General features: G+C 36.9%; 4 protein-coding genes, 1 long non-coding RNA gene and 3 other non-coding genes across 9 annotated transcripts; 2 read left to right on the forward strand and 6 right to left on the reverse strand.

Annotated features, from left to right (window-relative positions):
- Positions 1-70: 70 nt before the first annotated feature.
- Positions 71-2,527, forward strand: LOC111209547 (B3 domain-containing protein REM-like 3). The gene is made up of 4 exons (XM_048743764.1): positions 71-476; positions 1,499-1,584; positions 1,653-1,886; positions 2,396-2,527. Exons 1-4 carry the CDS (start codon positions 71-73, stop codon positions 2,525-2,527), a joined length of 858 nt encoding a protein of 285 aa, XP_048599721.1.
- A 2,440-nt stretch (positions 2,528-4,967) lies between these two features.
- LOC125579871 lies at positions 4,968-7,002 on the reverse strand. The gene is made up of 5 exons (XM_048743765.1): positions 6,361-7,002; positions 5,642-6,267; positions 5,284-5,568; positions 5,091-5,183; positions 4,968-5,013 (listed from the first exon to the last, which is right to left on the reverse strand). The coding sequence occupies exons 1-5, from the start codon at positions 7,000-7,002 to the stop codon at positions 4,968-4,970; spliced, it is 1,692 nt and encodes a 563-aa protein (XP_048599722.1).
- An 84-nt stretch (positions 7,003-7,086) lies between these two features.
- Positions 7,087-8,105, reverse strand: LOC125579872. The gene is made up of 2 exons (XM_048743766.1): positions 8,077-8,105; positions 7,087-7,987 (listed from the first exon to the last, which is right to left on the reverse strand). Exons 1-2 carry the CDS (start codon positions 8,103-8,105, stop codon positions 7,087-7,089), a joined length of 930 nt encoding a protein of 309 aa, XP_048599723.1.
- A 926-nt stretch (positions 8,106-9,031) lies between these two features.
- On the reverse strand, positions 9,032-9,218 carry LOC125581084. The gene has a single exon (XR_007318795.1). It is a non-coding gene; the product is annotated as a U2 spliceosomal RNA (small nuclear RNA).
- Positions 9,219-10,680: 1,462 nt separating this feature from the next.
- Positions 10,681-10,878, reverse strand: LOC125581062. The gene has a single exon (XR_007318773.1). It is a non-coding gene; the product is annotated as a U2 spliceosomal RNA (small nuclear RNA).
- A 6,686-nt stretch (positions 10,879-17,564) lies between these two features.
- On the reverse strand, positions 17,565-17,755 carry LOC125581073. Its single transcript, XR_007318784.1, has one exon. It is a non-coding gene; the product is annotated as a U2 spliceosomal RNA (small nuclear RNA).
- A 106-nt stretch (positions 17,756-17,861) lies between these two features.
- LOC106352296 (rac-like GTP-binding protein RHO1) lies at positions 17,862-19,331 on the reverse strand. Its single transcript, XM_013791955.3, has 6 exons — positions 19,063-19,331; positions 18,880-18,967; positions 18,699-18,808; positions 18,508-18,571; positions 18,282-18,412; positions 17,862-18,192 (listed from the first exon to the last, which is right to left on the reverse strand). Exons 1-6 carry the CDS (start codon positions 19,159-19,161, stop codon positions 18,091-18,093), a joined length of 594 nt encoding a protein of 197 aa, XP_013647409.2. The 5' UTR covers positions 19,162-19,331; the 3' UTR covers positions 17,862-18,090.
- Positions 19,332-19,753: 422 nt separating this feature from the next.
- LOC125580789 lies at positions 19,754-22,060 on the forward strand. Of its 2 annotated transcripts, none has more exons than XR_007318570.1 (6): positions 19,754-20,449; positions 20,660-20,704; positions 20,797-20,957; positions 21,087-21,207; positions 21,302-21,681; positions 21,778-22,060. It is a non-coding gene; the product is annotated as an uncharacterized LOC125580789 (long non-coding RNA). The 2 variants fall into 2 exon arrangements; XR_007318569.1 differs by having other exon boundaries at positions 19,755-20,556.
- The last annotated feature ends 2,887 nt before the right edge of the window (positions 22,061-24,947 follow it).

Consider the following 24,947-nt stretch of genomic DNA (forward strand, 5'->3'; position numbering starts at 1 on the left):
TTAAAAAAAAAGTTATACTAAATTTAACTTATATATTTTTAAAAAAATAAAATTTATACTTTGTAGGAAAATGTCGGCATCTTCATCTGACGAAGTTTTCGAAGAAAGATTTGACGAAGTTTTCGAAGAAATCTTCGAAGATACATTCACCAACATAGTCGAGGCCCAAACCAGTAACCAAAGGAGCCGTGCTTATATTGAACGAAACCGTGAAGGAGGACAAGACCGCTTATGGAATGACTACTTCAGCGAAGATGCGACATTCTCGTCACAAATATTCAGACGCTGCTTTCGCATGAATAAGGATTTATTCTTGCGTATTGTCTATGGGCTATCCGAGAACTTTCCATTCTTTCAGCACAGAAGAGATGCAACCGGGAGGTTCGGTCTTTCTGCACTACAAAAATGTACGGCAGCAATTCGTATGCTTGCTTACGGTTCTGCGGCTGACACGGTTGACGAATATCTCCGACTTGGTGAGACCACTGCACTTTCCTGTTTACACAATTTCACTGACGGAATAATATAGTTATTCGGAAATGACTATCTACGATAACCCACACCGGAGGATCTTCAACGACTACTTGATATTGGAGAAAAACGAGGGTTTCCTGAGATGGTCGGGAGCATTGATTGTATGCATTGGGAGTGGAAAAATTGCCCGACCGCTTGGAAAGGACAATACGCACGAGGATCAGGAAAACCGACAATTGTCTTAGAGGCTGTTGCTTCACAAGATCTTTGGATATGACACGCTTTTTTTGGTCCTCCAGGTACCTTAAATGATATCAATGTCCTCGATCGGTCTCCTGTGTTTGATGACATTTTTGAAGGTCGAGCTCCCAGGGTAAGGTACATGGTCAACGGACACAAGTATAAGTTGGCATACTATCTAACAGACGATATATATCCAAAATGGTCAACATTTATCCAATCTATCAAACTCCCTCAATCTCTAAAACAAGAGTTATTTGCTAAAGCTCAAGAAGCAGCCCGAAAAGATGTGGAGCGGGCTTTTGGAGTATTGCAAGCTCGATTTGCGATTGTCAAAAACCCGGTTCGTACATTGAACAAAGAAAAGATAGGGAAGATTATGAGAGCATGTATCATACTACCCAATATGATAGTTGAAAATGAACGAGATCGATACATGCGGTACGATATATCTGAATTTGAAGAAAGAGACGTCACCAGAAGTTCACAGGTGGAAACCAACATGCCTACAAATCTGAATAATATGTTTCCCAATCGTAATGATCTTTGGGATGAGCATATTCATGAACGGTTGAAAAATGATTTAATCGAAAATATTTGGAATAAATTTGGTGATGAAGATTAATAATTAGTGTTTCTTGATTTCTTTATATTTATCATTGTATCTTTTTTTGTATCATGCAATTAATAAAATTTCAATTTCAATTTATAAAAAATTACTATAATATTCTTAAGGATTAATTTTGCGAGATTGTTTTGTGGGAAATTGTTTCTTTTATTTCAGGACGAACCGGGGCAATGTCTTCTTTCTCATTTAACTACTGTTTTTTGGCTGAGGTCACTGCTTCTAATCTAAAAGAAGACAAACTTGTGAGTCAATTTAGTTAGTAAAATAAATAGTTTAATCTATTATGTGTCTTTACATTATTTGTTTGCAGTATCTTCCTGTGGGAGCTACGAGTTCTACTGCTTTGCACAAACTATGCAAAGAGACGATACTGGTGAACAAAGAGAGAAATTCATGGAATGTGAGTTTGCAATTTAGCGAATCAGCCGGCAAGTATTACATCACAAGAGGCTGGAGAAAGTTCTGTCTCGATAACAGATGCGAGATAGGAGACTTATTTGCGTTCAATGTGGTTGGAGATGGGAAAACTACTCCATTGATGTGTGTATGTCCGGAAAGAAAAGAGTGCTCTGAAATACTGAGCAAATACTTGAGCAGAATGAGTGGCGAGTCTTCATTAGGTGGTCATTTATGATCATGTTGGATTTTAATATTCAATCATCTTATACACTCTTATGTGTAATCTTTATATTTAACCATGTTTTTATTTAGGAATTTTTCTATCTTTCTGTTTAATTATTGTTTTTATTTTTAATTGTTATATTTATATGTTTAATTATTATTTTTAAGTTTATTTCTAGTATTTTATATTAAATTATTCTATTTAATCATTCAATATATAAAAATTATATTTCACTAAACAAAAAAAAATAATATTTTTTTATTCCTAAGGATTCCAACTTCGGGTTCACCATTGTACACACATTTTTCACAAGAGTCTTTAACTATTAAAAAAAAAAAAAAAGATAATTTATTCCTAAAGACTCCACAATGGGTATCACCATTGTGGATGCTCTTATTAACTAAATATATATTATACTGTGGTTGGTGCAGCCGATAGAAGGTGGAACAATAGAGTGGTATACAGGGTCACCACCTAAGAGAACCGGGAATCCTCTTGTCCACGACCTTCATTTCGTTCACTGCCATGACCTTCTCCCCAATTTCCCAAGCACCAAGGCTTGATCTTCACATCTTTGTAGACGATTTATGCATACACAACCGTACAAACAAACAAACAAAAAGAAAAGAAAAACTTTAAACTGGTCGCTCATGCTTTGCACCAACAAGTTTGAAGTTTATTCTTTGAAGAAATGTATTAGATTTTCTTGATCACCAAGAGTACACTGAGGTCAGCACAATTAATACTGCTTATTCAATCAGCACCCACTTAGTACACACTGAACGCAAATAGAACGGTTAAATACATATATGTATTAGAGCTTGGATGTTTTCGCTATAATATGTAGCATTTTCTCTTTTTAGTTTGGATGACTTGTTTTGTATCTGCCTTGTGTTTATTTTAAGTTTGTTATGCCTTGTATATATGGTGATATTAAAGCGAGTATTTGAGACATTTCCCCTACATAAACAGAACTTCGTTTCTCAAAAGACAAATAAGTGACCATGGTTGTGTTTATGGAGATTAGAGCGAGTAATCTTATATTATCTCCCTATTATAAGAACGTACACTACAAGAAATATGTACATTGTTAGCGTGGGTTTTATGCTATATTAGATGTTTAATAGCGAATTCATAAATGCTATGTATACGGCAGCCATCATAGGTACCCCTTATACAATAGCGTTTTTTCGTGACGCTACGAAATGTGCATATACGATAGCAATACGTGGTTGATATTATTACCGATGATATGGCACGAGTTATTTTTGTTACAAATTGATTACGATACATATTTCGTGCCATGCTAGGGACTTCTATGATAGCAATAACATATTTTGATAATTGCAGTTGATATGTGCTATTACTAATATTTGTAATAGCTTCGAATTTATTATAATAGTGTATTTTGTATTAAATTTAAAATGCTATGATTTGCGATTATAATTGTTTTCTTTAGCTATTGTTATTTTATCTGAATGCTATGATTTGGTTGTTTTGATAATCTAATTTCTACATAAAAACGCCATAAGACTGCAAATCCATTCATAAAATATGTAGCTAATACATAAGTCATTACACCAGTTTCAAAACATAAAGCATAGTCATAAGAGATAATATAATACATCAAGTTGATTAGCCTAGCTTAAACTAGCTAAGTCTGGACCTAAGTTCTTCATTCCCCCTTGCAAACTGCAACAAGAAAAACTCTCATCAGTTAAGAACATACATATGCAGGTTTAACCACAAAGCACAACACTTACAGCTTAAAAGATGACCAATTTATCAATCGGCCATGCGATAGATGAACCATGTGCATCTTTCAAACTCTCTATTTCATCAAATTTCCTCCAAACTTGTGCATCATCTACGATCACTGCATCCACCCGAACTCTAGCCGCTTTCGGACCCAAGCGTACAAAGTGGACCATTTGATCTTGGTCTGTCGAATGCACACGACCTTCAGCTACCACTTGTTTCCTCTCACCAATGTCCATCAGTTTGCACTTCTGATTCAGTTTTATAGAATCAGATCCTTGAACAAGCTGAGAAGATTTAAAACGCAGAGATTAATATATAACTTGATCATTGATAAAACAGGAATCCAAAGGTGTTACCTTATTTGTTGTTCTTGACTTTGCAGTTTTTTTCTCATTTTTTCCAGTGGGAGACTTAGAAGCTAAAGATGCTACTTTTATACCAGTCTCTCTTGTGTTTCCAACTGAAGAAGCATTGTTTGGAGTAGGAGACTGTTGTCTAGTTGCTTCTGGTGGGTTCTCAAAGACAACTTTGCTAGCAGGCCATGATATAAAAGAGTGTAGGCAGTCATCAAGTTATGCCAGATCCATCGTTGGCCTCCACAAATATGTCCCTGATTCAAGTACCACATCTAAGAAGATTTTTACTGCTTTTGGTCCGAGAGGAAGACCATTAACCAATGCTTTTGCTTCTTGTGTCTGCCAACGGCCTTCAGCAACAATTACATCATCATCAGACAAATCCAGTAGTGTACATTTGTTGAGAGAGTTTGCTTTCGATCCCTGTCAAACACATTCAGAAAACAATCTCATCAAACGCAGAATCATAACATTAATTACTATGACAATGAGTAAGAAATACCATTACCAGTGGTGCAATGTCTTCTGTTCAATCCCTACACCTAGCTCAACACATTTGTTCTTAGGCCATGCAATGACATGGCCAACAGCTTCCTTCATTGTGCACATGTTACTCGCAGGTCCATTACCCTTTACTACCCATTGACACCGGAACAGAGGAACAAGAAGACATTATAGTCCATCAAGATGATGTCTGTGACTCTGCCATAGTAAGATACTAAATCGACCACATGAGATGTATCTTTGGCACTCGGTCTACAAACTGCTGTAGCCTCATAATAAACTCCACTATTCTGACTTTTCCTATCAACTGATATTGTGTGAAACCTCTGTCCATTAACTATGAATCATGTGTACGACCTTGCAGAACAACGAGGCCCATAAGCTATCCACTTAAGTGTTTCTTCATGTTCGGTTGAATCAAGTGGCACCTGATAAAGTAATAACAAGTCATACACCAAAGCAGTAGACAGACCATAACCAAGGGAAATTTAAAAAATACAAATACCTGTTCTTTAAGCCACGATGCAAAATGTTTAGTATGCATACTCCATAACGTTGATGCATCTCGAAAACATCTTTCATCTGTGTCTTGTAAATACTGAAGATGAGCACTTGTGACAGATTGAAAACCGAAATGAGTATATCAAATAGTTGATTATACATATACCTAAAAAATGAAAAGTAATTAAGATACTTACTCTACATATGGTTTGACGATAGCCAAATTTTGGATGATAGCTAGATATGCAACTCTCTTTTCTATTTCTGTGAGAGTAAAGGTAGTGCCACTGGATATCGGACGACCCTCTAAGATAGAATTGTTTTCATACTCCATGTTTCTATCTACTTTCTCTTGGACATTTGTTGTCTTCTTCAGGAACTCACTGCAAAACCGGATACATTCCTCAGCTAGATAGGACTCAGCAATGCATCCCTCGGGCCTTGCAGGATTTCTCTTAAAGTCTTTGAGAACTTTCATGTACCTGAATAAAACATCAATGTAAATATGTAAGTAAAAGAGGGCTTCAAAATTTTAAAAATTCATATATAACATACCTTTCAAAAGGGTACACCCATCTAAAGTGGACTGGTCCACCAAGCCGAGCTTCTCTTCCTAGATGCACAGTCAAATGGAGCATGATATCAAACAAACTTGGAGGAAAAAATCTTTCAAACAAGCACAGAGTCTCAAAAATCTCAGCTTCCATAACCAGAAGCTTCTCTCTGTCAATGACTCTCTGACACAACAGATTGAAGAAAGTGCATAACCTAAATATTGCAAGCCTCGGTCCTTTAGGTAGCAATCCTTTAAGTGCAATCGACAGAAGTTGTTTTATCAGGACGTGGTAGTCATGTGATTTCAGACCACTGACTTTACAGTCATCTAATGAAACACCTCTTGATATGTTAGAACAATATCCATCTGGCCCTTTGAAGTCAAAAAGACGCCGGCAAAAGATCTTCTTCTCTATTTTAGACAAAGACCACGGTGCTGGAGGCAGATAGGTTCGTTTACCCTGGATTTTGGGATGCAATTCCGGCCCAATACCCATGTCCTCAAGATCCTTGCGAGCCACAAGACCATCTTTTGATTTCCCACAGTGCAACAACGTCGAAACTAAACTCGCAGCAACATTTCTCTCCTCATGCATTACATCTAAGTTGTGCCTAACCGGGAGTTCCTAATCATAAGAGAAAGATAACATAACATTTAAGTTAACCATCAGACAGTATCAAGGAATTACCATTTAAGTAAAAGAGTGTAAGCATCTTACCTCCCAATAAGGTAGCTTAAAGAAGATTGACCTCTTCTTCCATCTAGATAACTCATCTTCATCAACTAGTACTTCTTCCTCTTCCTCTTCATCTTCCTCTGATTCACTCGGTATAACCTCATAATCTGAGCCTACATCAGCAGAACACTGAACCCTTTTTCTCTTACTTGCAGAACGTTTGAAATTTCCAAAATCATTGTGGAAATTTCTCAGGTTTTGAGAAATGTCATGACCAGTTAGTATTCTTCCCCTTCTCCCTTGTTCAGCTTTTCCATCAAACCATTTCTTCTTGCCTCTAAAACTATGACTTGGTGGCAGACCCTTTCTATGGCCCATGTACACATGTTTTCTACTGAACTTCAACCACTTGCTATATGTATTTTTCCCACATAACGGACACCCCATTTTACCTTTAACTTTGCAGCCTGCAAGATTCCCATAGGCTGGAAAGTCGCTGATCGTCCAAAGTAGCATGGCCTTAAGAGTAAAATTAGATCGAGTAAGAGCATCGTAGGTTACCTCTCCAATGCTCCACAGACTGTTAAGATCTTCAATGAGGGGTTCTAAGTACATGTCTATACTATTACCAGGCTGATGTGGACCAGGAATCAACAATGAAAGCATAATGTTCTCCTTCTTCATGCATAAGTCAGGTGGCAAGTTATAATTCACCAACAAAACATGCCAGCAACTGTACATCGAATTCTTTATGTTGAATGGATTTAATCAATCTGTTAAAAGTCCAAGCCTGAGGTTCCTTTCTTCGGCTGCGAATGTAGGGTATTTAGCATTCATCTGATCCCATGTCACTGAATCAACAGGATGACGAAGGTTCCCATCGGTGCTCTTGTTGCCAAAGTGCCACCTTAAATCCTTGGCCATCTCTTCAGACCGGAACATTCGCTTCAGTCTTGGTATTATAGGAAAGTAACGAAGAACTTTCTGTGAGACGCCTTTCTTCTTCTGACCAGTGTGCATATTAGTCTTCCACCTTGAAGCCTTGCACTTTGGACACTTCTCAAGCTTCTTGAACTTCTTTCTGAATAAACAGCAGTCATTGACACATGCATGAATCTTCTCATAGCCCATGTCAAACGTTTTCGAAAACTTCTTCACATCATACAGTGATGTGTGAAGCACATTTTCTTCTGGTAACATCTCCGGCAATGTCTCAAGCAGATCATTGAAGCTCTTGTCAGACCACCCATTCCGAGTCTTCAATCTAAATAATGAAACAATTGCAGACAACTTGCTATGGCTTGCACAACTCGGATACAATGGTGTTTTAGCATCAGCTAGCTTTGCCAAGAACTCATCTTCCTTCTTGTCGTCTCCCTCTGCCGTGTCAGATATATCCCCAGTATCAGCTAACTCTTCATCAAAACGCTCAGCAGCTCTGTACAACCCAAAGATCTCATCCTTCCAGTCACTTACTCTGCTTTCACCTTCAACCTCTGAGTTCAACTCTCCATGTAGATGCCAATCTGACCGCATCTTATAACCCTCTTCCATTCCCCTGGTAACAAGATGATCAAGTACCACACTGCCTGAGTGACGATCAATGTTACGGCAGTCAATGCACGGACATACAATCATATCAACCCCTCTCTCATAACCAGGATCAACTCTTCGAAGCACAATCAAAAGGAAAAAACCAAAAAAAGTTAAGTCTCTAAACACCAAAGGAAACATAAGATATACGCTTAAGTTCATTACCTGCTTAGATGTACCCATGCTTTGTCCATCATTGTGTGTTCGACCCCTAAATTAAAAGCTTTAGTAACATAAAGAACTTGTCAAGTTGTTCATAGACAAAATCAATTTACAGTCAATCGCTATTTCAATCCTAGACAAAATCAAAGAGTGTAAGACACATAGAAGAATGTAAATCAACATACCAAACAAATAAGCAATCAACATTTCAACATAGCATTGGAAATTCAGAGTTTCGAAATCGAAAGGGATAAAACTACAATTCTAGGGTTATTTTGTTCAGAATCGAACTTGAAGTCAAAGGAACATAGAAATCAAAGCAAGAAAACAACTCTTCGATTTGAGCTCCACATCGAAAGAGATGTCGAGATATGGACCTCCGATACCTTCGAGGTGTTTAATCGAAGAGCTGTGGCGGATTAGAGAAGCGACGGAGATGGTTTTTGGAGATGTAGATCGGTTTCGAGATGGAGAATGGAGTGCCTTTCTCTTAGGGTTCCATAGAGAAAGAGGGAAAAATGAGAGAGATGAGAGGAAACCCGAGCAGAGAGAGGGAAAAGTGATTAGATTAGGGATTTTTACTAAGTGTTTGGCGGAAAAGCTAATTTTGGTCTCCCGCTTAGTTTAACTCTATCATAGCATTTAGAAAATGCTGTTTTATATTTAAAAAAAAATTAGAGTCATCAACCACAGCAGTTCGGTGAAACGTGCTATAACAATGTGCTATGAATAGCAACTTTTTTTTGTAGTGGTATGTTTTTTTAAAGGTTTCGGACATGTCAAACGCCTGCGGCAAATGCAGCAAGGAAGAGATGCATTGATTCAAACATGATTTAGAGAGATACTGGATCCATTAATTAGCTAAAGAGATTGATACCAAAAGGGTATACTGTGATGAGCCGGATGGTTGCGTGTGGGACCTAAAGTGGTCATAGTAATAGTTTGAACTATTGCTTTGGTGGGTTGAGCCAGCCCTTGCAGTAGTGCAAAGCATGAGCGACACATAGAAACCCATATAGCAGGCTATATTGTTAGGGTTCCTCCCTTAAAATATCGAGCAGGTTGATGGCCCACATATCAGATATTAAACTGATAAGAATAGATACTACACTTGAATATCTTAGCCAAAAGGCCGAGAAAGGTATGATTTGTAACAATGTCTCGACTTCTATTTTATAGTGCTAAGGTTATGACTAACTTTCTTTAGCTTAGCGATGTGGGACTTGAGTGTTGACCAAAAAGAAAAGCTATGTGGGACTTGAGAAAGAGACTCTTTAACGGCCAATGTGCGGTGTACATCGAATATAACGAATCTTGGAACTTTGCAAATCTTGAAGAAGGAATCTTGAGGTGGTGTTAATTAAATCTCAGCTATCTATTTCATGTGCGGTGTACGTAAGATCAGAATTCTAACCAAAAAGGTTGCTCTTATGGTTCCGGGACTGCAAACAGAAGGTTTTCATCATCTTGAGGATCAGAACCATTGAAATAGGCAATGCTATGACAAAAGTAACAGCCAGTCTAGTTTTCCTCACCTTAATATGAATTGAAGAGATGTGCACACGCAGCCACAACGGCTTTAAGTCTTACGAGATCTCAGCTGCTGATGGCGCCACCTTATCTTCATGCTAGTAACATTCAATGCATAAGCAAAAACATCTTAGCAAAGACATATAAGGTGCTGATGATGATGGGTGGGTTCATGTTAACTTAATTGATGGGTTTAGGAAATTAAGTTATTCTCTGTCCGCCTTTGAAGTCATTTGTTTAAGTCATCATCTCTCCGAGGCTTGCATTGTCATCACCGGTTAACTTGTAACTTCTTGTCTAGTTCAGTTCTACTCTCTCTTTCTTATATCTATTTCATATTACATATGAGTGAATGACTCTTAGTTCAAAGTACTTTTTAGTTAAGTGAATGATCTTAATTTCATTCAATTGTTTGTGTGTATTGTAGCTAACAGTGCACAAGTGTGGCTACTTTTAAACTTCCAGAAAATTCAGTTTGCTGAGCTGAACATAACTATGAACTAAGCATTGCTAATGAAGTCTAGTGCCAGGTTTTGAAGATGAGAGCATAACATCTACGATCCCTCCACCACCAGAGATTGAAGCTCCTTCACTTCGTTCTCCTCCTCCTCCTCCTTAGTTTTTTTTACTGCTACACCGCCCCTAGTTGACCTTCTCGACTCCACCCGAAGTCATTGCACATTCGGTGCGGCCAATCTCATCCCTCTCTCATCTCAACTCCTGCTTCTCCTACCTCTTGCGGCCTTCCTCTGGTTCACAATATTCACGTTGAGTGGTTGGTTTGACCATTTAATGTTTCATTAACAAGAATCTTCCTTTTCTTGTTACAAGAAAAGAATGTATGTTTTTTAAATACATATGTTTTGTATATGTCAAGAGCCTGCAGCAAATGCAGTAAGGAGGAGATACATTTTCTCAAACATATTTTAGAGAGATTAGGTCCAGTGAGAGATGGAAGAAGCTAAGAGAGATACCATGAGAGTGTTAAAATTTACTTGATTGGTTTTGTGATGGACGTGTGCCTGCCAACGACACCAAGTAATAAAGACCAAGTTAAATAGTTGAACTATTGCTCTGGTGGGTTGAGCCAAGCCCTTGCAGTAGTGCAACACATGTGTGACTCATGGAAGGCCCGGATAGCAAGCTATCATGACAGACTTCCTCCCTTAAAAAAATAGAGTTAATATCGAGAAGGCCTATAGCCAACATATCAGATATTAAACTGATAAGAACAGATACTACACTTGATCTTAGCCAAAAGGCCGAGAAAGGTATGAATTGAAATTAAGACTCGGCTTTCTTTATATAGCGCTAATGTTATGATCAACAGTCTTTATCTTACCGATGTGGGACATGAAAAGTAGCCTCTTTAGTAATCTTTAAACAAACAATATACTAAAACAGTAAAAACTTCACGAATCTTTGCAAATCTAGAAAAGTAAATTTGAGGTTAGTAAGATCAAAATCCTAACCAAAGAGGTTGCTCTTATTGTTCTGGGACTGCAAACAAAAGGTTTTAATCATCTTGAGGATCAGAACCATGGAACAGGCAAAGCTATGACCAAAGTAATAAACCAGTCTGGTTTTCCTCACCTTAATATGAATTGGAGAGATGTGCACAAGCAGCCACAACAGGCTTACGAGATCTCACCTGCTGATGTGGGGACATCGTATTTTCCTCCCAGTAGCACTCAAGACATTAGCAAAGAGGCCACCGGTAGCACATGCAGGATGATGGTTGGGTTCCTATTAGCTTTATTCTCTGTTTGCTGATATAGGAAAGGAGAAGAGACACGTGGAGGGAAAAGGGGTAGTGTTCGTTGGATTGTTACAAATAAGGAGGAACGAATAAGAAGATGACAACTGGCAAACGTAACAAACGAGTTGGCTCTGTACGTTGACTCACTGAGTGAAGGACGAGAGACGACGAGTTTAAATAGAATCTTTACAGCTTTCTTTTGATTCATTGAGAAATTTGTACGAACTAAAACATTTTGTATGTGGATTCATCTCGTTTGAGGATTAATACGATCTTCTACGTTTGGGTCTCGAATTGTTGTTTTACGAACGGCAAACGTAACAAACGAGTTGGCTCTGTACGTTGACTCACTAAGTGAAGGACGAGAGACGACGAGTTTAAATAGAATCTTTACAGCTTTCTTTTGATTCATTGAGAAATTTGTACGAACTAAAACATTTTGTATGTGGATTCATCTCGTTTGAGGATTAATACGATCTTCTACGTTTGGGTCTCGAATTGTTGTTTTACGAACGGCAGCTTGATCATAGCGACGGGAACGTCGTTATCAGTGGTATCAGAGCCAGGCGAGTCTTCGGAAACTGGTTTCAATGGCGGAAACGAGGTCACAGGCGTTATTGAAAGGTGTAGCAAGAGAAACAGAAGAAGCGTTGAGCACGAGATTTGAAGAGATGACGGAGAGAACTCAAGCTTTGGAGGTTACAGTTTCAAAGATTGATAGCAATATCACTGAGATCTTTGCGTTCATGAAGAAGATGACGCACGGCAAAGCCCCGGCGGAAGCGACGACGAGCGGTGAACCGATTCGCGTTGCTAACTCTCCGATGCATTCGTCAACGCCAGATATTCAACGCGAGCATCATCAACCATATCACAACGATCCGATCCGTCACTATAATGGCATGACTCGACTTTCACGGATCGATTTTCCGAGATTTAATGGTGAGATGGTTGCGGAATGGTTGAGTAAGGCTGAACAATTTTTTGATATCGATAACACACCGGAGGAGGCGAAGGTGGGGATCGCATCGATACATTTTGAAGGTCTAGCTTCAGCTTGGCATCAAGCGTTGATCAAGGAGGAAGAAGGTAGAGGTATGGTGAGAAATTGGCAGATATATAAGATACTCATCATTGAGTGTTTTGAGGATGTGTTGGATGATCCAATTGCTGAGCTGAAGAATCTGAAGGAGACTGAAGGCATTAAGGAATATCATGCGAAGTTTGAGTTGATTCGTGCGAGAATTCAAATGTCTGAAGAATACTTATTAAGCGCTTATCTTACTGGCTTGAGGTTGGATACACAGATGCATATTCGTATGTTTCGACCTCAGACTACAAGACAGTGTTTAGTACTGGGAAGGTTGTATGAACAAGCTCATCCTCGAATGGAAACTCCAAATAGCTGGAATAGTGGGAAGTATCAGGGAGCAAATCAACAAATCAAGGGTTTTGTTCCAATGAAGAAAGAAGGAGAACTTGAAGGAGTAGTGAAACAAAAGGAAAATTCACAACCTTTGAGAAAGTTCTTATCAAGTGCTGAGATAAGTGATCGTAGAGCTAAGGGTCTATGCTATTATTGTGATGAAAAATATACACCTGATCATTATCTGAAGCACAAGAAGTCTCAACTTTTTTTGTTGGAAGGCGAGGAGATGGAGGATGAACAGGAAGTGTGGCATGATACTGAAGTTTCAGATGTTGAGGAGCAGACTACTATTGCGCAGATATCATTGAATGCAGTAGCTGGAAGTACAGATTACACTACGATGAAGGTTCGGGGAGTTCATGGGAAGCGGTCGTTGTATATCTTGATTGACACAGGGTCAACTCATAATTTCATCGACCAAAACATCGCAAAGATGTTGGGTTGCAGAGTCCAACCATCTCCACGAGCAAATGTTTCAGTTGCTGATGGCATCAAGATTGCGATATCAGGCAAGATTGGTGGGTTTACTTGGTGCTTTCAACAACATACCTTTCAGGACGAGATGATGGTCATTCCACTTGGAGGACATGATATGGTATTGGGAGTTCAGTGGTTGACTAAGTTTGGTCCGATTACTTGGAACTTCCAGGAGTTGGAGATGAGGTTCAAATGGGAAAACAAGAACATTACTCTACATGGGATCAAAAAAGGCTCAGTGCGTGAAGTCAAAGCAAAAAGGATGGAGAATAAGAAAGACAATGATATACAACTTCACATGATCTATGTTTATGACGAGGAAGAACCAGAGACAGTGATGTTGAAAACATTGGAGGTAAATGATACAGAGAAGTTGAGTAAAGGACATGTCGAGAAGTTACTTGCAGAGTTTCATGAAGTGTTTGCTGAACCATCAGAATTACCACCTTTCCGTGCAAACCATAATCACAAGATTCTGTTGGTCGATGGTGCGAATCCAGTAAACCAAAAACCTTACCGTTACGCTGTTCATCAGAAAAATGAGATTGACAAGATGGTGAGGGAACTGATGGAAGCTGGTACTATTCAGGCAAGTGTGAGTCCTTACGCATCACAAGTTGTCTTGGTTAAGAAGAAAGACAACTCTTGGAGGCTATGTGTCGATTACCGTAAGCTCAACACATTGACTGTCAAGGATCGTTTTCCTATACCTTTGATCGAAGACCTTATGGATGAGTTGGGTGGATCTGCAGTTTACTCTAAAATCGACTTAAGGGCTGGTTATCATCAAGTGAGAATTGAACCTAGTGATATACACAAGACTGCTTTCAAGACTCACAGTGGGCACTATGAGTACTTGGTCATGCCCTTTGGACTAACAAATGCTCCAGCTACGTTCCAGGGTTTAACGAACTCAGTTTTCCAGCGTTATTTGAGGAAGTTTGTTCTAATATTCTTTGATGACATCCTCATCTATAGTGCATCGATGGAGGAGCATTTGATTCACTTACGCATTGTGTTTGAGCTGATGAAGGAAAACAGTCTTTATGCGAAGCGCAGTAAATGTGCTTTTGCTACGAGTAAGATGGAGTACTTAGGCCATTTTATTGAAGCTGCTGGCATTTCTACCGATCCTGGAAAGATCAAAGCAATCGTGGAGTGGCCTCAACCTAAGACTTTGAAAGCTCTGCGAGGATTCTTAGGAATTGCGGGATACTATAGACGTTTTGTGGAGGCTTTTGGGACTATTGCTCGTCCTTTAACATCTTTAATAAAAAAAGATGCTTTTGGGTGGAATGAGGAAGCACGTAAGGCATTTGAAGCTTTGAAAGGAGCTTTGAGTACCACTCCAGTGTTAGCCTTACCTCGATTTGATAAAACATTTGTTGTTGAGACTGATGCGTCAGGACAGGGCATTGGAGCTGTGTTAATGCAAGACGGACATCCTTTGGCATACATTAGTCGGCACTTGAAAGGGAAACAATTACTTCTTTCAATATACGAGAAGGAGTTGCTTGCGGTAGTGTTTGCTGTGCAAAAGTGGAGACATTACCTTCTAGGTAATCATTTCATCTTTAAAACCGATCAGAGAAGTTTGAAATACTTACTGGAGCAACGTTTGAACACGCCGATACAGCAGCAGTGGCTCCCTAAATTGTTGGAGTTTGATTATGAGATTCAATATAGACAAGGCAAGGACAATGTGGCTGCTGATGCTTTATCTCGAGTTGAAGGTTCTGAGGTTTTACATATGGCGATGACTATTTTGGAGTGTGATCTTATGCAACAAATTAAGGACGTGTATCAAGTTGATGATCGTTGCAAGAAAATGATTGAAGAGTTGGTGGTTAAGCCTGATAGTGTGAGACATTATTAGTGGGTTCAAGGGGTTTTGAGGCGTAAGAGTAAGATTGTTGTACCTGCAATGGTGAGTCTGAAGGATAAGGTGTTGGAATGGCTGCACTGTTCAGGTCAAGGAGGTCACTCTGGACGAGATGTTACAATGCAGAGAGTGAATGGGTTATTCTATTGGAAGGGAATGATTAAGGACATTCAGTCTTATCTGCGCAGCTGTTCTGTTTGTCAAAGATATAAATATGATACGGCGGCATCTCCGGGTCTTTTACAACCGTTACCGATTCCTGAAGCTGTGTGGATCGACATTTCAATGGACTTTATAGACGGCTTGCCTAAGTCATATGGGAAAACGGTGATTTTTGTAGTTGTTGACCGTTTGAGTAAGGCGGCACACTTCATTCCGTTGGCTCATCCTTATACAGCCGCCTCGGTAGCTCAAGCTTTTCTTGATAATGTTTATAAGCTCCACGGGTTTCCGAGATCGATTGTGAGTGATCGTGATGTTGTGTTTCTCAGTGAGTTTTGGCAAGAGCTCTTCAAGTTACTGGGGTGTTCACTCAACATGTCAACAGCTTATCACCCTCAGAGTGACGGTCAAACAGAGATGGTGAACAGATGTGTGGAGACTTATTTGAGATGTATGACAGGAGATAAGCCATATTTGTGGAGTAAGTGGCTGCCATTAGCTGAATATTGGTACAATACAAATTTTCATACAGCTACACAATCCACGCCTTATGAGATTGTGTATGGTCAACCAGCTCCGGTCCATCTCCCTTACTTACCAGGTGAATCTAAAGTGGAGGTTGTGGGGAAGTGTTTGGAGGATAGAGAGAAGATGTTACTGTTGTTGAAATTTTACTTGCTGAGGGCTCAACACAGAATGAGACAACATGCGGATCAACACCGCAGTGAGAGAGAGTTTGATGTGGGTGACTTTGTGTTTGTTAAATTGCAACCATACCGTCAACAATCGGTAGTGAGAAGAGACAATCAGAAGCTTGCTCCCAAGTATTATGGTCCTTATAAGGTGTTGGACAAGCATGGTAAAGTGGCATATCGTTTGGAGCTGCCTGCAACTTCGCAGATTCATCCTGTATTTCACGTTTCACAATTGAAGAAGTTGGTCGGGCCTGTGCGTGTTAGTACTCACTTGCCTTCTGTCTATGATGAAGAGGTGTTGAAGCACCCTGAGAGAATTTTGGGTCGTAAAATGGTGAAACGTCAAGACAAGGCAGCTACGATGGTGTTGATCAAGTGGAAGGATCAGTCAGATGATGAAGCTACTTGGGAATATCTGTTTGACTTGCAGAAGAAGTACCCTGAGTTTCAGACATAAACCTTGTGGTCAAGGTTTTCAAAGGAGGGGAGATTTGATATAGGAAAGGAGAAGAGACCCGTGGAGGGAAAATGGGTAGTGTTCGTTGGATTGTTACAAATAAGGAGGAACGAATAAGAAGATGACAACTGGCAAACGTAACAAACGAGTTGGCTCTGTACGTTGACTCACTGAGTGAAGGAAGAGAGACGACGAGTTTAAATAGAATCTTTACAGCTTTCTGTTGATTCATTGATAAATTTGTACGAACTAAAACATTTTGTATGTGGATTCATCTCGTTTGAGGATTAATACGATCTTCTACGTTTGGGTCTCGAATTGTTGTTTTACGAGCGGCAGCTCGATCATAGCAACGGGAACGTCGTTATCATTTGCCTTCGAATGCATTATAATTCTAGGTTAACTTGTAAATTAGTTTCTTTCGTAGTTCAGTTCTACTCTCTCTCTATATTTCATAATATGTATGAGTGAATGACTCTGAGTTTCGAAGTACGTGAAGTGAAAGTTCTAAATACAGTCAATTGTTTGTGTGTGCTGGAGCTAACAGAACTTACAGAACACGGTAAGAAAGTCAGATGTCTGGGAAGTTTAGGTATACATGTCTAAATAAGATGATTGATGGGTTAATTAGAAAACTAGCATCCTATGACTCCAATCGTTTTGACTTGTAGAACCTCCCTGAAGCAGGTGAATCTTAGAAATAAAGTGCATGTTCTGTGTTTATATTTCAGGACGAATCTATAAGGAGGCTAGGTGATTGGAACAAGTATATATATGGCGTTGTGATCTCAGGAATACACGCATGTGTAGAAGATAACCAGAGGATCTACAGTACTAAAAAAAAGTAGATATCAAGAGAGCAAGAAAACAGAATCAGCTCCCTAACCTAATATGTGATGGACATTGTCTTTCTTCTTATTTCTTGCATCTCAACTCCTGCTTCTCCTACCTCTGATTCACAAACGTCATCACTCGTTGTGTTTTTCGTTGTATTTTAATTTTCTTTTTATAAGAATCGAACTAAAGAGGTGGCTGCGTGCGAGAGCATGTAGTTGAACATCGTTAAAGAGTAATAGTTAGAAGTTTGAACTATTGCTTTGGTAGGTTGAGCCAGCCCGTGCAGTAGTGCGAAGCATGGGTAACTCATGGAAACCCATATAGCAAGCTATATTGTCAGGTTTCCTCCCTCAAAATATTGAGTTAATATCAAGCAGGCCGATGACCCACATATCAGATATTAAACTGATAAGAACAGATACTACACTTGATCTTAGCCAAAATGACTAACTTTCTTTAGCTTAGCGATGTGGGACTTGACAAATAGCCTCTTTGTTTCCAGTCTTGTTTCCTCACCGTAATATGGATTGGAGAGATGTGCACCGTATTGATCAATACTCAATAGTTGTGTTGGGGATTGAAACTGATTCATAACATGGTTCTTGTGCTAATTGTGCATATGAGTGAATTGAAGAAGCAATGTTAGGTTCGAAACTCCATTAGTATTAAGAACATGAAAAAGACCAAAACAAACTTGGGTGTTTGTCCATTAACACATTGATGTAGTGTTAACTTAGAAGATTAATATACCAAAACCACAAAATAAAAAGCAGAGTTTTCCAAACATCTTCATAGGATGGAGCATGCCTTCTGCGCTTTGCTCTTTTTCTTCTTCTGCTTAGGAGGTTGCAACACCACTCGTATGGCCGCGTCAAACACTGCCTTTACATTCTGCACTCAAAAACATTTATAAAATTAACTTTATAGTGATCAAGACTAGAAGAAACCTGTCATGGAGTGCACTAACCAAAAAAAAATACCTCTTGGGATTTGGAACTGCATTCGATGTAAAAAGGTGATTCTATTAGCTTCTTCAGCTCCTCTCCCTGAGCAGTAGAGATTGGGACAGCACCAGGATGGTCGATGAAGAACTGCTTATCATCTCGAAGATCTGTGAGATATATGAGCAGCAACACACACCCACACATTGTGTCACAAACTAGCCACTAAAACGTGCGAGATGAGAAAAATAATGAAAAAGCTCACCAAGCTTTGATCCAACAAGGATAATGGGGACACCAGGTGCGTAATGTTTCAACTCCGGGATCCACTGCAAACACACAGTGGTGAACTTTGTGAGAGAGAGAGGGAGAGAGGGAGAGAGAGAGATAGAGAGAGAGAGAGAGAGAGATAACAACAATAAGACCAAAACAAGATCTTAGATGGAATGAAGTTACCTTTTTGGAGACGTTTTCATAACTGGCTTTACTGATAAGAGAGAAGGCCAATATGAAGACATCTGCTCCACGGTAGCTTAGCGGTCTTAATCTGTTGTAATCCTCTTGCCCTGTTTTAATCATAATAGTAAAATCTCAGATTCAAAATCAAAATCTAAGAAAAACAATATATGAAAAGAACCTGCAGTATCCCACAATCCAAGATTGACGGTGGCTCCATTAACCACCACATTTGCACTGAAATTATCGAAAACGGTGGGCACATAATCCTGTAATGTTTAGAAAAACAAGAACATGATGAGATGTTGTTGTGCAGATGAAAATCTATTTAAAGAATGAACAGAGGTAAAAAGTTGGACAGAACCGTAGGGAAAGTGTTGCTAGTGTAAGAAATCAACAAACATGTTTTTCCGACAGCTCCATCACCAACCGTCACACACTTTACAAATCTCGAAGCGCTCATTTTCTCTACTCGGAAGATTATTTGTTAATACTTTCAGGGGAAAAAAAAAAAGCTCAAAGATTTTGTTAATTTTCTTCTTCTTCGTCTGGATGATCAACCTCAATCGACCATCTGGGCATTCTTGAAAAAGGAAAGAACTTTGTCCCGAATACTAGAAACCCTATGAGCCCAAAGAAAGAGGGGACACAACAAAAAAAGGTGACAGAAACGAGAACAAAGAGTTTGTTAGTTAGTTAGTTAGCTTTTGCCCGGGAAAAATGGCGTTGAAACGTTCTCTGTCTATTTCCGACTATCGTGGATTTCCACACCAAACTTATATTATTACAAAATGGTGTTTGTGTAATTATATTATGTAGTTTGTGTCTTTTTCTGCTGGCCAAATCAAAATATCATTTCAATCTTTAATAACGAATCCTTTCTTTACTGCTTACAAATCATGACAGTTGTTTTAATTAGAGCGATATACACTCTACGGCCCTAACTAACAACACTAACCATGGTTAGGTTGCAGCATAATCATAGGCACTCCTAACGAAATGCTGCTATTCTTTGTTGTAAATGGGGGACACACATGTGACATGTTGAATAAGCAACACTTGAGAGAGGTTCTTATTGAAACATCTGACACTACTAAAAGCCCGATAACAAAGCTTCTGAGTGTGTCCACGTTGGAGTGGAAAATCGACCAATAATATTACAGCATTCGTCCATGTCATCATCGATTTGGTTTGATTGGGCTTCATCTGGGTTCGGTCTGTTTGGTCTCCAGTTTAAAGCCCAAATTCATTTCTGTCTTGATAGCAATTGTTAGTCGTAAGTCGTAACCCTACCTACCTCTGTTCTTCTCTTACCTTTCGGCTTCTACAACTTCGATTTCTTTTCTCTCCGGAACCGTTTCAACCAATTACTTCACCACTAGCTGTTCTAATCAAAACTTTTGCTTGATCTCATTCTCATTCAATGAATTCCTTTCACCTTCCTCTCCATTCGTCTATTTATAAAGCTCTTCTCATATCATATGTCTCAGTTAAAATTGATAAGATTCTCTTAGATATTTATCTTGATGGAACAAGAAGACCGTCTCATCCTCCGCGATTGCCAAACCAGACGGAAAGTCGACTGCTTCAATTACTGATTGAGATAGGGTTTCGATTTTGACGCTTGATCTTCGTTTTCATCAACAGAAACGCTCCCATTACTGATTCATCCCGTTAATCCTTTTATTAAATCCATCAACCACGATTTAGCCTTCAATGCAAGTTTGCGGTGTATCAGCGAGTATATAAAGGTATCCTTGCTCCTCTCTAATCCATATTCTCAATCTTTCTCTGGGAGACCAGGAATGTCAGGCGGTGGAGAACTCATTGGGTTGATATGCTCATGGTGGATGTAAATGTAAAGACTCTTGATAATTGTGACGTTAAATAGTTCCGGCAAGCTTCTCTATATTTCTTCTTTCTGATAGTTTTCAACCTTTGTTTCATGCGAACATATGCAGGCCACCATTAATTCTAACCGACGACTTGCTCTCAGCATTCAGCATGTATATTCTGTTTCGTTTATGTGAGATGTTTTCGTATTCACTTTTTTTTTTTTTTTTTTTGAATTTTCACTCCTTTTGTTTATGTATTGCAGTCAATCTTCATAAAAGCCACGGTGTACAAGCATCTTATCAAGGCGGGTTCAATTTATTCCATAAGCGGTTTTGATGTGACTCAGAGCAATCTGAACCTTAAGTTGTCCGTCTCTCCTCTATCGATTTGACTCCACCGTTGAATTTCGTCTCCACTGTCGAGGTGCGTCTCATCAGATTCTGGGAGGCTCTCCCTTGCTCTTTTATACTACTCTACCAGCAACATGATTGTCCATTGTAATCGGTTTCTATCTGAAGTTTGTCTTTGAACTTTGATTTTTTTTTTATGAAGATAAAATGGAGAGATTGCACGAAAGATACGTTTCTTCAAAGACCAAATGTCAAAAAAAGTTGGAGTATCTCCCCAAGAGTTCATAGACAAAGAAGTTTAAATGGATTTGGATGATGTTGAGGTGAACCCCTATGCTTGCTTGCTTTTTAAAATTTCTTGGACTGCTATTGCTTCCCATCATCCCTGGACTTGATTTCCTTCTTTCCCCTTTTCAGGTCGAGCTTGGGGAGCCAGAAGCTGAACTTTACGTAATCAAGGCTATTAATAAAAAGCTGCAACGCTCTTACAATTAACTTGTGGATTTTAGGTCTCCTAGCAACTGTTCTTATACAGGTGAATCTGCATCTTGGTTTAGGTCTCAGTCTTTATTTCAGCTCTCACAATAAGCGTAGGAGAGAGATAGAGAGAGTACTAATCATATTGACATCGCTGCAATAGCCCTATCAACAGTAGGATCCTTAGTGTCTTACATGGTAACTCTTGCAAAGGTTTATTGTTACGTTCAAGACCAATGTTACCGCTGAGAGAGCAGAGACTTTGCTCTATTGTTATTGTCTCAAACATCGTTAGATGAATTCAAGATTCTGTAAATAAGGTAAACAAACAGAAAGCAAAGTTTTTAAGTTTGATTGTAATAACTAATAAGTACTAAACACTAACCAGAGTAATATTATTGATGTTGTGTTTGCAGGATGTTATAAAAGCTAGGATGGAGAGCTGTTCAAGAGTACTTCAAGGTTTATCTTTCAACACTGTTGTGTGAAATGATGCTGTTATCTTTGTAGACAAAAGTATGAGACGTACTGAATGACTTCTTATAGGTTTTACACGTAGTGAATGACTTCTTATAGGTTTTAGTTTTACGGTTTACTTCTATGTCTGTTCTTTTCCTTCTGTTCTCTTATATCTCATGTAAAATTAGTCAGATAAAAACCAATGTAAAATCTAGAAATAATGTATTTTTTTTTGCTCAAGTTCTGTATATAGTAAGCAAAGAAAGAAGAATGTTCATCAAGAAAAAAAATTACATTATAAATATCAATGGGGATAATAATATTAGTAATCTAATTAGTAATCTAATTTCTGATTCAATATTATATAAAAGATCTCAGTGTGGTGTGGCCAAACTACGCGAAACTACAAAATCTGAAAAGGCCACAGACTCATAGACTTCATGTTTCATTCGTGTGATGTTCTCCTGAGTTATAGATTGCTTATACATACTTCTCTTACTCTCTTTCTTAAGTTAATCAATAAAAAGAGATGAAGCTGGTGGTTGAGCTGCAGAAACAAGATGTACAACTTGAGAGGAGAAGACGCATAATGTAAGAGGTGTATCAACAAAATATGTGACGTCGTTTTACATGATTTGAAATTTAAAAAATGTAGACACCAGGATTTGAACCCAAGTTGGTTGGTCAAATGGCAAGATATTTTACCACTGGGCTACTTGCACTTTCAATATACTTACTAACATGTTTACTTTTATTTGGTACATATTAAATATAAAAAATTCTATAAAAACTTAATAAGATCTTTAAAATTCCTAAAAAACTAAAAAAATAAAGAAGATTTTTATAAAATTAATTTAGAAATTAAAATTAAAAATAAAATTTTATTTTTCGTTTTAAAAAATAAAAACTCTTCCAAAATTTTCTAAAAACTTAAAAAGATCTTTAAAATTCCAAAAAATTGAAAAAATAAAGAATTTTTTTATAAAATTAATTTTGAAATTAAAATAGAATATAAAATTTTATTTTTTCTTTTCAAAAAATAAAAAATGTTCCAAAATTTTCAATTTTTTCAATTTTTTTAATACATTTGCTAAACGTTGAAATTAATTATACACACATAAAAAGTTCATAATTGTAACTTTAATTTTTTGCATTTTATTATAATTTTTAAAAAATTTGGATTTTTTTTTAAACGAAAATTTTGGAAATTTTTTGATTTTAAAGAAAAAATAAATTTTATGAAAATTTTGGAAGATATTTTTATTTTTTTTAAGAAAAATAAAATTTTATTTTTTTTAAATAAAAATAAAATTTATTTTCAATTTAAATTTCAAAATTGATTTTATAAAAAAATTCTTTATTTTTTTCAATTTTTTTGAATTTAAAGATCGTTTTAATTTTTTAGAAAATTTTGGAAGAGTTTTTATCTTTTAAAAAGAAAAATAAAATTTATTTTCAATTTTAATTTAAAAATTAGTTTTATAAAAATTTCTTATTTTTCAATTTTTTGGAATTTTAAAAATCTTTTTAAGTTTTTAGAGAATATTTTTATATTCAATCAGTATTAAATAAAAGTAAACATGTTAGTAAGTACATTGAAAGTTCCACTAGATCAGTGGTAAAAGACCTTGTCATTTGAACCAACCAACCCGAGTTCGAATGCAGGGGTTTACATGATTGTATTTTCAAATCATGTAAAACGAGTTAACTATGAGTTCACGGCGTGCTACATTGGTAAGTCAATCTTAAGTTTATTAATAAACTAAAAAAATCAACAAAAGCAAATGATTTTTTTGGTCAGGCTCGAGTACATGTTTTCTTTGGCAATTCATGAAAAGTTCGTGATTTTTTGGCCGAATTTTTAAATTTGAAATAAACATAAAATTAAGATAAAAATAATTTTGTTTATCCAAAATTATTTTAAATAATATATATATATATATACATATATACATATATACATATTATGGATAATTTTGTTTATCCATAATTATTTTAAATAATATATATATATATATATATACATATATACTTAAAATTACAATCTTAGATAATTTTTCCTATCTATTTATTTTGGTTAAATATATTAAAATAATTGTATAAATTAATAAAGCTTTGATATAAAAATTATATAATTATCAGAATTAAAACTAAACAGTATTGAAAATTTGTAGACATATAAGAGAATTTTAAATTTAAATTTGTTTAAAAATCATAGAAACTTTTTGAAAATTTTAGTGATAAGGTTTTTATGGTTATTACTATATTCTAAAAAGTTGCCAAAAATAAATACCAATATTAAATATAATATATGTGTTATTACCATATTTTAAAAAGTTTATAAAAATATAAATCAGCATTAAATATAATTGTACATGTCATATTTAGCTCTAAGTCATGTCATCAATTTAGTAACTATGTCATTTTTTTTGGTGAAATTGATTATTGAGATGGCATATGACAAATCACTTATCAAATCTAGCCTAGGGTATATTTATATAAATAAATCATATTTATAGTTAAAAAAGTGTTTATTTATATTGCATTACATAAATTAGTAAAGTGAATCATTTGAAGCACACAAATAATTTTATTTATATGATTAGTATATATCTTTAGTATTTTTTTTGTCTGAAATATATAGTTTTTTTTTTGAAACAAACCAAAATAAGCTAAATACAGATCTATAAATGGGTTTTCAATAAATACACAAATACAATTAGATAACTAAATAAACACAATCCCAATATAAAAATATTAGCAAAGTAAAAGATATATAAAAATAATGAGCCAGTTTTTAAATAAGTATATCAACAGAATAATAAATTTCAACGAGTAAGCCTTTTAAACTGAAAATTAACTAAGCAGTTTTCATTAATTGAGTAAAAATTTATAATACCATTATTTGATTGTAGTCAAGTTAGAACAAATAATAAACTGTAATTACAAAAAAAAATAGTGAGATGACGACGAGCTGTTGAAATCATCTCCGACGACTAAAGAAACTGTAATTCTCACTGTCGACAAAACGAGCTGTTAATCGGTACGTTTCAATCTTCTTATCAATAGTTTTTGAAGAAAACTGTAATTCTTCTTTGTTGTTTGAATCCAATATGAAGTGAAGAAT

The sequence above is a fragment of the Brassica napus genome, chromosome C1 (assembly GCF_020379485.1).
Source record: "Brassica napus cultivar Da-Ae chromosome C1, Da-Ae, whole genome shotgun sequence".
NCBI classification, from domain to species: Eukaryota; Viridiplantae; Streptophyta; class Magnoliopsida; order Brassicales; family Brassicaceae; genus Brassica; species Brassica napus.

Coding starts and splice junctions, on each gene's coding strand:
- LOC111209547 (XM_048743764.1), top strand. CDS start 71: ATGTCGGCATCTTCATCTGACGAAGTTTTCGAAGAAAGATTTGACGAA. Junction 477..1,498: donor TGACGAATATCTCCGACTTG/GTGAGACCACTG, acceptor CTTTTATTTCAG/GACGAACCGGGGCAATGTCT. Junction 1,887..2,395: donor AAACTACTCCATTGATGTGT/GTATGTCCGGAA, acceptor TGGTTGGTGCAG/CCGATAGAAGGTGGAACAAT.
- LOC125579871 (XM_048743765.1), bottom strand. CDS start 7,002: ATGAAGAAGGAGAACATTATGCTTTCATTGTTGATTCCTGGTCCACAT. Junction 6,268..6,360: donor TTAAGCTACCTTATTGGGAG/GTAAGATGCTTA, acceptor TCTTATGATTAG/GAACTCCCGGTTAGGCACAA. Junction 5,184..5,283: donor ATCGTCAAACCATATGTAGA/GTAAGTATCTTA, acceptor GCTCATCTTCAG/TATTTACAAGACACAGATGA.
- LOC125579872 (XM_048743766.1), bottom strand. CDS start 8,105: ATGGACAAAGCATGGGTACATCTAAGCAG. Junction 7,988..8,076: donor GCATGGGTACATCTAAGCAG/GTAATGAACTTA, acceptor TGTGCTTCGAAG/AGTTGATCCTGGTTATGAGA.
- LOC106352296 (XM_013791955.3), bottom strand. CDS start 19,161: ATGAGCGCTTCGAGATTTGTAAAGTGTGTGACGGTTGGTGATGGAGCT. Junction 18,809..18,879: donor TGGATTGTGGGATACTGCAG/GTTCTTTTCATA, acceptor TGATTAAAACAG/GGCAAGAGGATTACAACAGA. Junction 18,193..18,281: donor GCAGTTCCAAATCCCAAGAG/GTATTTTTTTTT, acceptor TTTTGAGTGCAG/AATGTAAAGGCAGTGTTTGA.